Source organism: Brassica napus, chromosome C7 (genome assembly GCF_020379485.1).
Source record: "Brassica napus cultivar Da-Ae chromosome C7, Da-Ae, whole genome shotgun sequence".
NCBI classification, from domain to species: Eukaryota; Viridiplantae; Streptophyta; class Magnoliopsida; order Brassicales; family Brassicaceae; genus Brassica; species Brassica napus.
The window spans coordinates 44,215,044-44,230,768 of record NC_063450.1 but is presented as its reverse complement, the minus strand read 5'-3'; the positions used below and the strand labels follow the sequence as shown (position 1 = coordinate 44,230,768).

The window sequence follows — 15,725 nt, the reverse complement described above, 5'->3', positions numbered from 1 at the left end:
TTTTTTAACAAACAAAGCCGGACGACTTAGAATTAAGTCGTCCCTTTTAATTTTCAATTGCAAAAGTGACCTCTTTAGACGACTTACCTTTAAGTCTTCTGGACGACTTAATGCTAAGTCGTCTGCGGCAATGTTTATTGAACTTCTTCATTTTCTCTATGTTTACTAATGTGTTTTATTTTGAATATTTGCAGATGATTTTTCAGTTACATGCAGTGTATGGAGAATGGTTGTTGAGAGATTTCCGTTGGGATTTTGTGGTTGATGATCTCAAAGGAGCAAGATTGTTTTTATTGAATGAAGATTCAACACATGCTGAACTTGTTGCAATGGCTCAAGAAGATTATAACCTGGACATGAGAACAGTGAGTGTGGAGATTAGCTACTCATTACCAGCAGAAATGATGATGGCTCCAGGCAGTCTTCCCATTCATGTTACAAGTGATAGACAAGTTCGAAACTTGCTGGAGATACTCAAAACCCATAGAGTATGTCTTTGTGTATCAAGCCGCAGCAAGGTCGAAACGGTTTCAGAGAAAAGGGATATTGATGAAGCTGGTGAATGGGAAAAAGATGTTGGTGATAATGATGAAGCTGGTGAATGGGAAGAAGATGTTGGTGATGATGATGAAGCTGGTGAATGGGAAGAAGATGTTGGTGATGATGATGAAGCTGATGAATGTTTTGAAGATGTTGGTGATAATGAGGAGGAGGAAAATGGGGAGGAGGATGCTGATAATTCTATTGTTGGTGAAACGGATCAGAATGGTGGGGATTACAGTCTTTATGGAAAGGTTCCAGATGAGGACGAGGAAGATGATGATAATATTTGTTTTGAAGAAATCCAAAAGACATATGCTAAGACAAATGCTATTGAAGGAGGAAAATCGAATGGTACCAGTATCTATGTCAACCAGAGTTTTGTTAGCAAGGGTGCACTGCTTTCAGAGCTGCGGTTGGCAGCAGTGAGGGGTAAGTTTTCTTTCAGATTATACAAATCAACGAAAACTCTCGTTGTGGCAACATGTCCGGTTAGCTATTGTGGATGGAAGGTCAGAGCGAGTGTCAAACATGGGACAAACACGTTTTGGGTAACAAAGTATGTGGAAAAACATTTATGCTCAGCGGGAGACCGAATCGCTCAGCGGAGACACTGTACTCCGAAGTATGTAGGTAGTCTTTTCATTGATCGTGTTGGAATCATTGATGGGATAACTCCGCAGCATATCACTGATGCAATGAGGAACATGTTTGGCATGGCGCTTGATTACACCACTTCATACAGAGCACTGTTATATGCACAAAGATTGGTGAGAGGATCAGCAGAAGAAGGGTATTCGCGTCTGGCATCATATCTCGAGCAAATCTCCATTGCAAATCCTGATTCTATCACGGCGATAGAACTTGATTCTATGAAAAGATTTAAGTATCTATTTCTCTCTTTTGGAGCTTCTATCAAAGGTTTTAAGTATCAGAGAAGGGTCATTGTGGTGGATGGAACTCACCTAAGTGGAAAGTATGGAGGAACTATGTTAGTTGCAGCCGCACAAGATGGCAATTTTCAGATATTCCCATTGGCTTTTGGGATCGTGGATGAGGAAGATATACCTTCTTGGGAATGGTTTTTCACAAAATTGGCTAGTTGTATATCTCATGACAAGCCTCTGGTGATAGTCTCCGACCGGCACAAGGCCATTAAAAGTGCGTGTGATAAGGTGTTTCCTTGGGCAACCCGAGGAATATGTTATTATCACCTTCAAGATAACATTGTCAAAAAGTTTAAAGGGAAACATCTCATGTACTTGGTGAAAGGGGCTGCTTATGCTCACACGGTTTACGATTTTGACCGGTACATGGCTGAGATACGGAGTGCAAACCCGGAACTTGCAACGTATTTGGAGAAAGCCGACGTCAGGCTATGGTCAAGGGTTTATTGTAAGGGGAACAGGTTCAACATAAAAACAAGCAACATTGCTGAATCTATTAATTCCGCACTGAAGCGAGCAAGAGGATTTCCGATTACGTTCCTGCTGGAGTTCATAAGGCAGAAGTTAGGAAAATGGTATTGGAAAAGGAGACAAGATGCTTTGAGTCTCACAACTGAACATAGCGGGGGTGTTGAATACTTGCTTGCTGTTCGAGAAGAGATAGCGGGTACGATGACGGTCGAACCAATTGATGGATGGCATTTCTTTGTCAAAGGTGGCAAAATGGACTGTGTGGTTGATTTGGAACATGCAAAGTGTGATTGTGGTGTCTATGGAGTGGAGAAAATACCTTGCTCTCATGCTATAGCTGCTGGAATACATGCTGGTTTGCATATCTCCACACTTGTATGTCCACTGTACTCAAAGAATTATCTGTATGCAGGATACTCAGAGAATATATATCCTATCGTGTCACAACATATTGAGGAACGAGAATGCTTTCCTCCAGAACTAAAGCGTGGTCGGGGGAGACCGAAGAAATCAAGATGGCAATCTTGGTTGGAGCTATCTAGGATGAGAGGACACAAACCCAGGAAGAAACACAGGGCACGGAGATGCTCAAACTGCAAGGAAACTGGCCATACGAAACCACAATGTACACAACCAGTTGACTAGTTGTCCAGACGACCTAAATTTAAGTCGTCCAGTCTTGATTACCCGTCCAGACGACTAAATTTTTAGTCGTCCAGTGTATTTTATTTTTAGACGACCTTCTACTAAGTCGTCTAGTGTATTTTATTTTTAGACGACCTTCTACTAAGTCGTCCAGTGTATTTTATTTTTAGACGACCTTCTACTATCCCTTCAAGTGTATTTTATTTTTAGACTACCTTCTACTATCCCTTCAAGTCGTCCAAACCTTCTAGACGACTTATTTGTAAGTCGTCCAGTTGGAAAACCTTCCAGACGACTTATAATAAGTCGTCCAAACCTTCTAGACGACTTATTTGTAAGTCGTCCAGTTGGAAAACCTTCCAGACGACTTATAATAAGTCGTCCAAACCTTCTAGACGACTTATTTGTAAGTCGTCCAGTTGGAAAACCTTCCAGACGACTTATTTGTAAGTCGTCCAGTTGGAAAACCTTCCAGACGACTTATTTCTTCCAGACAACTTATATCATGTTCAAATACAAAAATCATGTTAAAAAATCATGTTCAAATACAAAAATCATGTTAAAAAATCATGTTCAAATACAAAAATCATGTTAAAAAATCATGTTCAAATACAAATCTAATCATACATGCCCACGAACTTATCACCATCCACATTTTCTTTCAGATGCTGATCAACAAGCTCCTTCCATATATCCACCGCCATATTATCCCTCATTTTCTTCGCGTTGCACCTAGCAAAGTCTTTAGGGTCAAAGGAGCCCCCGAGCGCATGACATTCAATGTACTTTACAGTGTACACGCCACAATCACCATTGTTGGCCGTGGGTACACCTTTCAGCGGTCTCTCATATGTGTATGGCTCCAACCCGTATTTGACCCGCATTTCGTCGGTGGCTGCGCACTCAACAAGCAGATAAGGGACCATCTGGAGAAAAGGCTCCATTATCGCATCCCATGCGTCTGGTACACTAGATGAAGGTATGCTGTCCCAGACGACTATGTGCCTCTTAGGGATCGATATCCAAATAGCAACCCAATGCTTGTCGTCCAAGTTCACTGGCGCATAGATATCATCAATGTCCTCCCCCCACTTCTTGTTTGATTGGCAAAATGAAGGTATTGATCCGTCATAAAAATACGACGCCCCACCAGGTAGAACTCTTCCTAAACCTTTGTGATCAGGTTCCGATGTTTTGAAGAGCTGATACTGCTCTCTCCAAGACTGAGAAAAGTTGTGATCCAGGAAGCACATTCGCTCGCTCCTGAAAGCTTGTGGGTTCTCCTGATACCTCTGCCTTAGCACATTAATCCAAGCATCTATATGCTGCATATTAAATATAACAAGTTAGAAGTTACCAGACGAAGACGACTTATATTTAAGTCGTCTACGTGGTCGTCCAAGTAGACGACTTTCCAGACGATTTATCTTTAAGTCGTCTGGAAAGTAGTCTACTTGGACGACTTTGTAGACGACTTAAATCGTGTGCAGAAGACTTACGCAGTCTTCCAGCCATCCTCTGGCTGTCCGGAGGAAGTGGTACCACCTTGTTGGTGATGTACGTGGTTTGTCCTCGATCTTAGTTAAATAATGACTGCAAACAAAAAAGCAATCAGTTTTGGACGACTAAATCAAGCTATTATGGGTAAAGCAATCACTTACGGATCAGTTTTCAACCAATCAGCGAGTTCCTTCAACTTTTCTTTGTTTACTGGCGGAAATGGATTATAGGCTGCCACTTTATCTTTTTTTTTCTCTGCCATATAAGGAGATCTCACAGTAGGAGCAGGTTTCTTCGCTCGTTTACTCTTTGCACGCTTGTCCAATACAACCAGGCTCGGTTGTGAAACTGGATCGCTTGGCTCGGTGGAAGCGAGGCTCGGTTGTTGATCTGTGGAAGCGAGGCTCGGTTGGTGATCGGTGGAAGTGACAGCAACAATCTCTTTGGAGGTGACACCATCTGCTTTATTTACCGAGTTCGCCTCGGTTGCTGTATCCTCCGGCAACCATCTCTGCAATAAAAGTTGCACACAAGTTAACCCTGGACGACTTAAATAAAAGTTGTCTGGACGACTAGTTGACCCTGGACGACTTAAATAAAAGTTGTCTGGACGACTAGTTGACCCTGGACGACTTAAAATTAAGTCTTCCGTGGTCAACTAGTCGTCCAGACAACTTACGTTTAAGTCGTCCAGGGTCAACTAGTCGTCCAGACAACTTTTACAGTCGTCTGGACAACTAGTTAACCCTGGATTTGATACTAACATATTTGATTTGAGGAGGCTGTTTCTTTTGAGGAGGAGGCTGTTTCTTTTGAAGAGGAGGAGGCTGCTGCTGTTTCTTTTGAGGAGGAGGAGGCTGCTGTTTGGTTTGATGAGGAGGAGGCTGGTTACTAACCACGGTTTCATTGGCATGAGGGGTAGCCTGTTTGTTTCTACCCCCGGTTTCTTTGGCAAGAGGGGTAGGCTGTTTATCTTGAGGGGTAGCCTGATTGGTTAGAGGTGGAGGGGTAGCCTGATTGGTGACACCAACCTTCTTCTCCACAGCTTCCAATCTATCAGACAACTTCCTAAACTCCCTCATGCACTTATTAAACCCTTTTTTCATAGCCTCAGCTACGCCCTTGAACATAATTTCCAACTCCTCTCTGGTCACCCCTCTAGCCTCTTCTCTAGCCTCTTCTCTAGCCTCTTCAGGAGCCTCTTTACGAGCTTTCTTCCGAGGTCTTGGATTGTCTTCCTCCTCCTCCTCCTCCTCCAACACAACCATCTCTTTGGCCTTCTTCGATGGAGTCACAACCTTAGGTTTTGTATTGACCTTAGTACCAGTGACTTCCCAGCAATCCATGGTCCACTTCCACGGTCTCCGCTCATACATGACTTTAATGATGTTCTCCGCGGGCAGGTCCTCAACCTCAGAGTCCCATTTTGGCCACATTTCACTAATGTCCTTCTCAACAAAGTTGATCACGCGGGTCTGCAGTAAATAGAAGAATCGAGTTAGATATTTGAAAAAAAATACTAAATAGACGACTTAATTATAAGTCGTCTACTAAGTCGTCCAGCTGGAAGACCTTCCAGACGACTTATAATAAGTCGTCTAATAAGTCGTCCAGATGGAAGACTTTCCAGACGACTTAATTAAGTCGTCCGATAAGTCGTCCAGCTGGGAAGACTTTCCAGACGCCTTATTATAAGTCGTCTAATAAGTCGTCCAGATGGAAGACCTTCCAGACGACTTATAATAAGTCGTCTAATAAGTCGTCCAGATGGAAGACTTTCCAGACGACTTAATTAAGTCGTCCGATAAGTCGTCCAGCTGGGAAGACTTTCCAGACGCCTTATTATAAGTCGTCTAATAAGTCGTCCAGATGGAAGACTTTCCAGACGACTAAATTAAGTCGTCCGATAAGTCGTCCAGCTGGGAAGACTTTCCAGACGACTTATTATAAGTCGTCCGATAAGTCGTCAAGCTGGACGACCTTCCAGACGACTTCCAGTCGTCTGCGCAGTCTTTTGGATTGAAGTAAATACCTGACTCAAGATAGCAGCTTTCATTGATCTGCGGCCTCTGCTGCCCTCGTAAGCCAGTATCGGTGGAGACGGACTGTCTGCTCTGGGACCACCAATACTAGCACCCAATTCCGGCATAGCTGTGTACGTCCAGACTTGAAGAACTTGTATAAACCCATCCACGGTGTAACAGCCAGCAATTTCTTTGTTCCACAAAGAGTCCATCAGCACCTTAAACGCGACTCTCCCCCATGGATAATTCTCAAACCGTTCTAAATCCATCACTAGCCTTGCCAGAGTAGATCGTGTAGCGGTTGAAAACTTTCTCCCTTCAATGAATCCAGTGAAGATGGAGAGGTACGCGAGCCGCTTGCGATCTTCCCTGGACCAATCCCCGCATCTCTTCAGTGCTGCTATTATCTGATCAGTAGTTGGCCCAGCTTCCAGATGAACTCCCAGCATCCCCCAGAAAGAAACCATCTCTGGGGTAACGTCACATTTTGGTGTCTCAAGGTCCTCGATGTACTCGCAGTTTAGACCAGTGAGGTTTTCAAACTCTAACAGTGAAAACCTCAAAGGTTCTGGACCAACGAGAGACCACATCTCATACTTCTTCTTAATGTCCAGCTTGAAACTGAGCATGTAGTGAACCAGCCTTGAAGCCCAACCAAATCCCTGCTCCTTGAACTTGATGAAAACTCCCAAACTCGACTCCTTGAGCTCTTCAAATTCGTCATCAGTAAGAGCTTTCCTAAGAGCAGTATGCAACTTGCTGTTATCCGTATGATACGAAATGCTATTGTGGGCTTCTGGCTCTTCCCCTGATGTGTATAACCTACGGGGGAGTTCTGGAATATCCATCCTTTTTGTCTGCAAAATAATCAAAGACAACAATATAAGTCCAGACGACTTAGTAGACGACTTATAATTAAGTCGTCTGGAAAGTCTTCCAAATGGACGACTTATATTTAAGTCATCTACTAAGTCGTCCAGTTGGAAGACAAAGCCGGACGACTTAAATTACTTACAAGTCTTCCAGTCGCAGAAGGAGTTGGAGTACTCGTCATTGCGGTTATAGATCTGAAAAAATAAACGTGAAACGGTGAGAATGAGTAAATTGATAGAGACAACGTTTTATGTTCATCTTTTCCTCGAGATTGATGACTTAGCGGCGTTAGGGTTTACAGAGAAACGGCGCTAAGGTTTACAGAGAAGAAGCGGCGGCGCTAGGGTTTAGAAGAAGCGGCGGCGCTAGTGTTTAGAGGAAGCGGCGGTGAGAACGTTGGTGACCACGGTGGCGAGGGCGACGGTTTGTTCGGAAATAGTGGAAGCGGCGGCGCTAGGGTTTAGAGGAATCGGCGGCGCTAGGGTTTAGAGGAATCGGCGGCGCTAGGGTTAGAAGAAGCTGCGGCGACAACGGTGAGAATGAAGTGAGATAGATAGCCGACGTTGAGAACGATGGTTTGTTCGGAAATCGTGGGAATTCGAAATCGCCTTTGAGAGAGAACTGTTAGGGTTTTGAGAGAGAACTGTTAGGGTTTCTGAATTTCGCGAAAAATGAAAAAAAAAAAATCACCTTATATATTGGGTAAATAATCCGGTTAGCTTTAAAAGTAAATTGGTAAACTTTAAGGTTTGGTCCGGTTTAGACGACTTATTCTGGCTGATAATGTACAACAGACGACTTAATATTTAGTCGTCTGTTTTCAGACGACAAAATATTAAGTCGTCCTAGACCCTAAAATGAACCCCTAAACTAAAATGACTAGATTAACTAACTAACCACGTTATAAAATCAAATTATACTTAAATAGTGTTTACTATACACAGAAATGAACACGCATAAGTAATTTTAAAAATTTTCAAAAACGGTTTTAATGCTTTCCAAAATCTAACCCTAAGAACACATACAATACTACAACATATGTTGATGAAACATAAACTAAAGAATATCATGACTCACTACTTTCACTCATCTATGCTGAAAACAATTGAAATTTGTTATATCTTAATTTATACCTCCTAAGACATATGTTAATTACATAATTCCCATTTTTCACTTATCAAAATATTTTTTACAAAATTTTTAAATTATGTTTAAGACTAACTGTCCAGACGACTTTCAGTTAAGTCGTCTGGACGACTTATTTTCAAGTCGTCTAAACAGACGACTTGCGAGGGGTAGAAACGTAAAAAAAATTCCGTTTTTTTGTTTGGTCACAAGGGGATAGTTGTAATTTCAATAGCCTTTTAGGTTACTTTTGCGTTTGACCCAAGTTGGGGTATTGTTTTGGGTTTGACTCCAAGTTTTGAGTCACACTTGGCAATTCTTCCAGATAAATGAGGTAGTTAACAATATGTTTCTTACACAATTAAAATACTTTTATCATCATTTATTTATCATAAAACTTTGTACACTTATTGTAATCAAAGAATGAATTGGCTCAGTAAAAAAAAAGACCAAAATCAACCATTTTTAAAAAAGAAATATTGTAACATAGTATAAACTTATACTATTTTTAAGCCGATACCTATATATCTAAGAAACTTTTAAATACTAAATTTCAGTTTAATTAGGTTAACTATTTTGATTTTAACTATCTATTTTATTTTGATGTATATGCTATTTGTATGACTTAACATAATTTATGATGTAATTTTTATCAATATATTTTTGTTTATTTTGAAAAACTTAGCTTATATATCAAGTTAGTTTTTTTTTTCTTTTTGTTTTTCTTTATCTTAATTGATATTTTAAGTTTATTTAATAGATTTTTTATAGAAATTTCTGATTTCTAAACATATTAAACTATGATTCTGATTTGGCATGTTTTTGATAGTTTTAAATTATATCTATAATATTTTAAAAACATATATCCCTTCTCATAAAAATAAATAATTTTGTTTTTTCTTGTTAAAATCTTTTATATTAAATTTTAAATAAGATAATATCAATATCAATATAACTTTTAAGATAGTTTTTACATTTTTTAGTTTATATTTTTGTAGTTTTGTATTGATTTTAATTTTGCATACATGAATATTTGGCTTTTTTTATAAAAACTTGATTTATTTTTAAAAAAATTTCTTTTTGGTTAGGTAGAATCTTATGTTTAATTTAAAACATTTATTTTATATATCAAGTAAATTATTTTATAAACCATTTTTTTTTACCTATTTTATTTTCATTTTATTTTGAAAGAAATAGTTTTCTGATTTTTTCTATTTAAAAATATCAAATTAAGATGCTTATCACCGGATTGTTGATTAGACGTTAAAAATGTTTGAATGGACAGATCTTGATGCCACGACGTTGACAAGTTTTGACCTGAGCGCAAAAATGGGTGCAAGTGTTGGCCGCAGGGTTGCAGTGCCCAGCAAGGTTGGGCTCCGGCGTTTGACCGTTTCCAAATTTCAACAAGAAAGGCGATGTTGACGTAAGCATACCTGCCGGTGGCACATGTGGAGGAGAGACTACCTTCGAAGCCGTTTTGGCCCCAGTAGATGGCTATGCCTCTGGATGGATGGGAGAGTTTGCAAAAACAACAGCTTATGAAGAAGAAAAAAGATAAAACAGGCTTAAGAAATTTTATGTTACTCGTATTTTTGTTTTTGTATGTTTTGTCTTCTTGTTGACTGTTTTGTTTGTCATTGGTTAACTGTTTTTATAAAATGCTTTTATAAAGACTTAGACCATCATTAACCTCAGTCTATTAACAGGAGTTCATAGCTTCGGATAAGAGACGGTTCTTAGTTTTTTTTAGATTTTAACTAAGAAAAGTTAAGAACCGTCTCTTAAATAAGAGATATAAGAATTTTAGTTGAAAAATGTTAAAAAAAAAGGAAAAAACAAAAAAATATCAAATCATAAGAAAAAAAAACCGGGGTTAATGTTGCGCTTAATTTGCCATGAAAATAAGCGTTTGTGCGCTTTTCCTTTATTGCACTTCAAAACTTATCTTTGTACTTTATAGTGGCTCTCACACACATTGCATGACTTCAATTGGTTGTCTATTTTTCTGTCAAATTATATCGCTTTACGACTTAAACTAGATGCAGATCTCAAACGTTTTAACAAGCCATCTAGAATCACTGCCTACTAACTGTAGTTATATAAAGAAATAAAGAATGACAATTTTCTAAACATTATTCAAGCCTCGTAAGTTTGTCTGGTGTTGAGACAAGAATAGTTCATAACACAATGTCTTTTACAAGTACAATCGGAAAGTACAAAAATATTTGTTTTATGGAGAATAAACCGGAATACCACGCAGTTTAGGAATACATTGTTGGGATACAGACACCGAATCTTAAGCCGACCGACAACACAATGTTGTCACAGACGATGTATTACTCCTTGTTAGTTTCCGTATTATCTAACTCCAATTCTATTACTGAAATCAAATTTGTGCATTGCCACAAACAACAATCTACTTCTGTTAATACATAATTAAAAAAAAACAATTTCCAAGCTTTCACATTGAAACCAAACTCATTCATTGACAGAAACACAGAACATAAAGATATTTTTGATACTGAAACGTTTGAGTCCAATACATTATCATTAGCTTATAACTACAGAAATATATAAAACACCAAATATCCATAAGCTCGTAGTAACAACTTGGAACAATTAAATCATCTGCTATTGTTGAGAATGGAACCCAAAGTTTCCAAAACAGCAAAAGCAAGCAAAGGACTGACGTCAAGCGTGTCAAAGACGGAAGGGATAATGTTCCTGAAGAGATTGAGATACGGATCACAAAGATCCCTAATGGCAGACAAAGGCTGGCGATCCCAAGGGATGTTTGGGAACCAACTCAGCAAAACTCTAACCATCAACACGCCACTATAGATATCCAGCCACTTGGACAACCCAGCCGCGACGACCGTCAACGGCGTGTTGAGATAGCCGGCGGGACGGTCACAAATCGCCGCGAAGAACAGAGGACCACCGGAGGAGGAGGAGATTCGGATGGAAGCCTGGATCTGCGGGGATAGGGCGGAGAGTTTGTGGATTAGGGATTTGGTTAAGAGCATCTCCAACGTAAAACTCTATTTTTTCTTCCAAAACGGATTAAAAGTGAAAATGAAGTAAAATTGTTTTAATCCTACTCAATTTCTCAATGAACAAACAAAAAATAAATTACTCCATTTATGGAGATTTCATTATGGAGTGAAATATTAAATTAGATTGGAACATTCATTACTCTATATTTATTTTTACTCTATTTTAGAGAAAAAAATGGAGTACGAATGAAAATGCCCCGAGGGGAGCGAAGGAGAGGACGTTGGTGGTCGTAAACGCCATTCTAGTTGCTCTGAGAAAAGAACAAAACCCTCCCGTTTCAGTATTATCTTGAGTGAGGAGACAAAACGATGTCGTTTAGACTTCACGTTTGGAATTGACTTTTCTTGTTGTGTTCATCTTTATTATGGCGTTGACTCTTACGTGTCATGTGGCCCATTATAATTATAATTATATTCTACATTCACAATTTTTGGATATTTCTTTTTTTTACCATCAGTTAAAATAGAACTCTTGTGAAATAGCTTATTGTAAGAAATAAGCATGAATAACTGGTGATATTCCGAGGGATGCGGGTCGTCCACAAACTTGAAAATAATTGTTCAATAAAATGCCAAAAGAAGCTCTCAAAATTCTCATTACCTCTTCTCTCGCTTTTGCCTAGCTTTTCGTTCAAATTTCTCTTTTCCTTCGTTTTCTTCTCTCTCTTGTTCTTCCCTCTCTAAATCATCACCCATAACTGAGGGAGGGAAGAACGTACAAATCCTTTTAAAACTGAGTATATAATTGGTTATTATATATCAAATTAAGCAGTTAAAGGGAAGAGTGAGAGGGAGAAAATCTCAACCTTGAAAATGTCGGTGTCTAAACTTTTCTTTGGAGCCCTTACAATCGTATGGATAGTTTTCTCCATTTTTTTCCCAATGGCACAGGCTCAGTCCGCAGCTCCTGCTCCGGCTCCGACAAGCGATGGTCAGTTTACTTATATGCCTTTATATTATCATTCTTTAGTAACCAATATAACTTATAATATAGAAATGACTGTGACTAATAATCTGAGACAGAGAGATTTAGATAATATGTGAAAATTTTGTTACATGTGTGAATGCATATATCTTAAACTTCTCAAACATGGATGCTCCCAAAGGAAAAACTAATTAACATATGGCATTAGTTGAAAATAAGGAAATTACTGAGTAGTAACTCTCCTTAACCAACTAGTATACAATTTTACAACTCTATATTTTGATAACCTTTTGTTTTCATTTGCAGGAACAACAATAGACCAGGGCATAGCATATGTCCTTATGTTGGTGGCTTTGGTCCTCACTTATTACATCCATTAATCCTTTTGTCATTTTAATTTTGGTCTCTATTTAGTTTAATTATATTTTCTCATTTTGATTATAATTGAATGGAGACCATAAAAGTTATGTGGTAGAGAAATTAACGAGGTTTTCTAATATTTGGAGTGATACAATTTTGAAGTTCATTTGTATAACGTCGATGTGCGTCAACTGTTGGAAATATATTTCATCACCTTACATCTTTCTTCATTCCCATATTCAGTATCTTCAGTGACATTCTTTATAACTTAAATTTTTAAATTAAAACCCAAAACAATTATTGATGCCACTGTGAGTTCGTATTGACTTTTAAAGAAACGCTTTGTAAAAATCAATCTCTGACATTGACCGACAAAAACTAAAGCAAAGAAAGCTTTATTTTGCAATAGAAAGATTCAAACTTGTTGCAACAACATTTGGTAAAAGAAACATGGATCTCAAAATAAGGCTTATTTAATAAGCAAACAAAAACATGATTAAGAAACTAAGTAGGACTATTGATTTGGAAATTGATTAACTATTATGAATAAACGATCTCTCTTAATAGATCACATAAAGTTTCAACCTCTTTCTCTTAGTGATTAACTAAGATTAGAACCCTCCAAAACCTTTGAATGGATTATTTGGATCAAAGCTTTCAAAAGGAGATTCCGAAGGAGAGTTTGATGTAGAGTGAGAAACCGAGCCAACATTGTGAGAAGCCAGATAATCATAGTTGGCATTAGCTCCTAGATCACTAGAGAAACTCGTAGATCCGAATAAGTCAATGTTCTGATCTGCCAGTTGAAGCATCATATTGTTACTCTCTAGAGTTGGGGTAGAGGACAAATGATATTGAAGGGTTTGATGCAAATGTGCTTGATGATTGTAGTTGTGATGACCAGCGTCTAGACTTTCCTTCACCATCTCAAGATTTTCGTGTTCTTGTGGCTGGTTTGGTTCAAGAACTCGCACCGGAATGGCTGAACGTACATTTGCGGCTTGGGAGCAAGAATGTATTCCTCGGTAACTAATCTCAAAGAGCATCTGATGATTTTCGTTGGATCTCTGGACTTGTTTGGTGGCTTCACATCCTTGAGATTTTCTATACGTGCATCTATAGTATCCCCTGTACCAGAAAAAAGAAAAGAAGTTATAATATATGATTTTGTTTTCTCGTACGATATGAATTTATGATTATAAAAGTTTGGTACTTATGTAATACTACTATGTTTCTGTCACATTTCCGGGCACAAGTTTGTCGGTGATTAATAAATGAACACGTTAAGTTGAGGAACTATGCAGAGGTAATTTATGAGACTAACCTTGGAAACTTGGCTCCGAGGATATCCTTTTGGCCGTACTTTCTCCAACTGAACCCATCGTCAAGAGTTCTATCAATCTCAGCTCCAGGGGTAATTCTGACTTTTTCCGTCCACCTTGGCATTGACTTCTTTGAACTTCAAAATTTCACATTTCAAATAGTTAGGAGTTTGTATATGCAAAAAAAAAAAACATAAATAGAAAGGCACATTCGTAACAAGTTTAGTGGTTTATGCTAGCTAGTATCGCCGTTGTTACATTATCCAAATTCAAAAATTTCATAAAAAATGACAGTTTATACTTTATACTATACCTCTTCATGTTTTGGTGGGGTTCTTGGTCGGAATCATCGCTCTTGGGGCTTCCTCCACCGTGGATATGGGGAGAAACTTGGTCGAGTTCGCCGGAGTGGTTCATAATGGTTAGAGACTTGTGGTAAGATTCAAGAATCTTCTTGGCCAAATGTTCACGTGATTCTTGATCAGATGAAGAAGAGCCGAGCTGAGACTTGAGCTCGTGAACATAGTCTCTTCCTTCTGTCATCAGCTCGCTGATCTCTTTCTTCATCTTCTCCCACTCTCCACTATTACTTTTCCTCTCCATTACGTTAAGAGAGTGAAATAATATGGTATATGGATTAAAAGTGGTACAAATTAAGAGGATGTATGTGTATTGTGCATGGCTTGTAGAAGATATATTTGAAAGAGGGGAATATAAAGAGGATTTCGTGAGAGAGACAGTGTTTGACTTTTTGACTGAAGAACGTTGGAAGCTGACCTGGCAATAATAAAATGGAGAAGTGAGACTGGTCTTTGGTCAAATAATTTGGAAAGTCCAACCTGCTGACCAGTTCCTTGCTTCTCGATCCTTTATTTTTGGTTTTAGGATTTTTGTTTTTTTGTTTTTTTGGCCTTACTTGATCTAGTTTTAAAATTAGGCATACAATCATGTTACACAAATCTTATATATTAAAACAGAAGTCACAGTTTTGATTCATGTGTAATTTTTTTTAAAATAAACCTGACAAACTGATTCCTAGAAAGTCATGTTACATTTAATATCTAATCTTATCATTTAAATTTTAACCTACTAGAAATTTTTATTGGGCTATCAATAATTGGATTTAAACAATAGATGATTCATTAAACTTATAGATAGTATAAATTAAATAAATATAATTTAATATTATAATATTATACCTATATATGCTAAATATTTAAATATTTATCGATGTTAACTTTTAAAATTATAAAGATTTTTTTTAAAATAACAAAAATCATATTATCTAACAATGATTAATCATTACTACCTTAAACCAATGAAAACAAATTTTAAACTATATAGTTTATTTTTAAAATTAAACCAAAACTAAATGTTTAATTATTTACTCGATAATATAAATCTATGAAGCGAAAAGTTTAATTTTTTAAAAACTTTATAAATTTGTGAAATGTTACAATATCTTTAAATATGACAATAAAACAATACCTTACTAATCTTTATATATATAGTTACGATTTTAATAATGAAATAATAATCCGAAAATATATATATAGAAGAAGATACAAATACATGTGAAAGTTTGAAACAATCTATTCAATGAAAAAAATATACAGTAAACTTATTATATTTTTAAAATTGATAAACACATATATATTATAATATATACCAATTTAGAATTAAAAACAAAATATTTATATAAAAATAAATGAAAACAAAAATCTGCGCGGTTACGCGGATCGAGATCTAGTTTCTTAATTAAAATATACAAACATATTTTTGCTTGTAAATTTAACTTGTAATATTTTTTTGAACTTAATTTAACTTGTAATATTGAGCTTACATAATACATATTTTCGATTAAAAAACTGAGCTTACAAAGCCGCCCAAATTCTGGAATGAGGAATACAAAAATCCAGCACTACTATAAGTTT

General features: G+C 37.4%; 3 protein-coding genes across 3 annotated transcripts; 1 reads left to right on the top strand and 2 right to left on the bottom strand.

Annotated features, from left to right (window-relative positions):
- Nucleotides 1-10,536: 10,536 nt before the first annotated feature.
- Nucleotides 10,537-11,562, bottom strand: LOC106436468 (ylmG homolog protein 1-2, chloroplastic-like). Its single transcript, XM_013877431.3, has one exon. The coding sequence runs from the start codon at nucleotides 11,152-11,154 to the stop codon at nucleotides 10,753-10,755; it is 402 nt and encodes a 133-aa protein (XP_013732885.2). The 5' UTR covers nucleotides 11,155-11,562; the 3' UTR covers nucleotides 10,537-10,752.
- A 206-nt stretch (nucleotides 11,563-11,768) lies between these two features.
- On the top strand, nucleotides 11,769-12,691 carry LOC106414185 (arabinogalactan protein 41-like). The gene is made up of 2 exons (XM_013854886.3): nucleotides 11,769-12,115; nucleotides 12,416-12,691. Exons 1-2 carry the CDS (start codon nucleotides 11,998-12,000, stop codon nucleotides 12,487-12,489), a joined length of 192 nt encoding a protein of 63 aa, XP_013710340.1. The 5' UTR covers nucleotides 11,769-11,997; the 3' UTR covers nucleotides 12,490-12,691.
- A 157-nt stretch (nucleotides 12,692-12,848) lies between these two features.
- LOC106413892 (probable WRKY transcription factor 30) lies at nucleotides 12,849-14,489 on the bottom strand. The gene is made up of 3 exons (XM_013854627.3): nucleotides 14,105-14,489; nucleotides 13,794-13,928; nucleotides 12,849-13,597 (listed from the first exon to the last, which is right to left on the bottom strand). Exons 1-3 carry the CDS (start codon nucleotides 14,392-14,394, stop codon nucleotides 13,081-13,083), a joined length of 942 nt encoding a protein of 313 aa, XP_013710081.2. The 5' UTR covers nucleotides 14,395-14,489; the 3' UTR covers nucleotides 12,849-13,080.
- Between the last annotated feature and the right edge of the window lie 1,236 nt (nucleotides 14,490-15,725).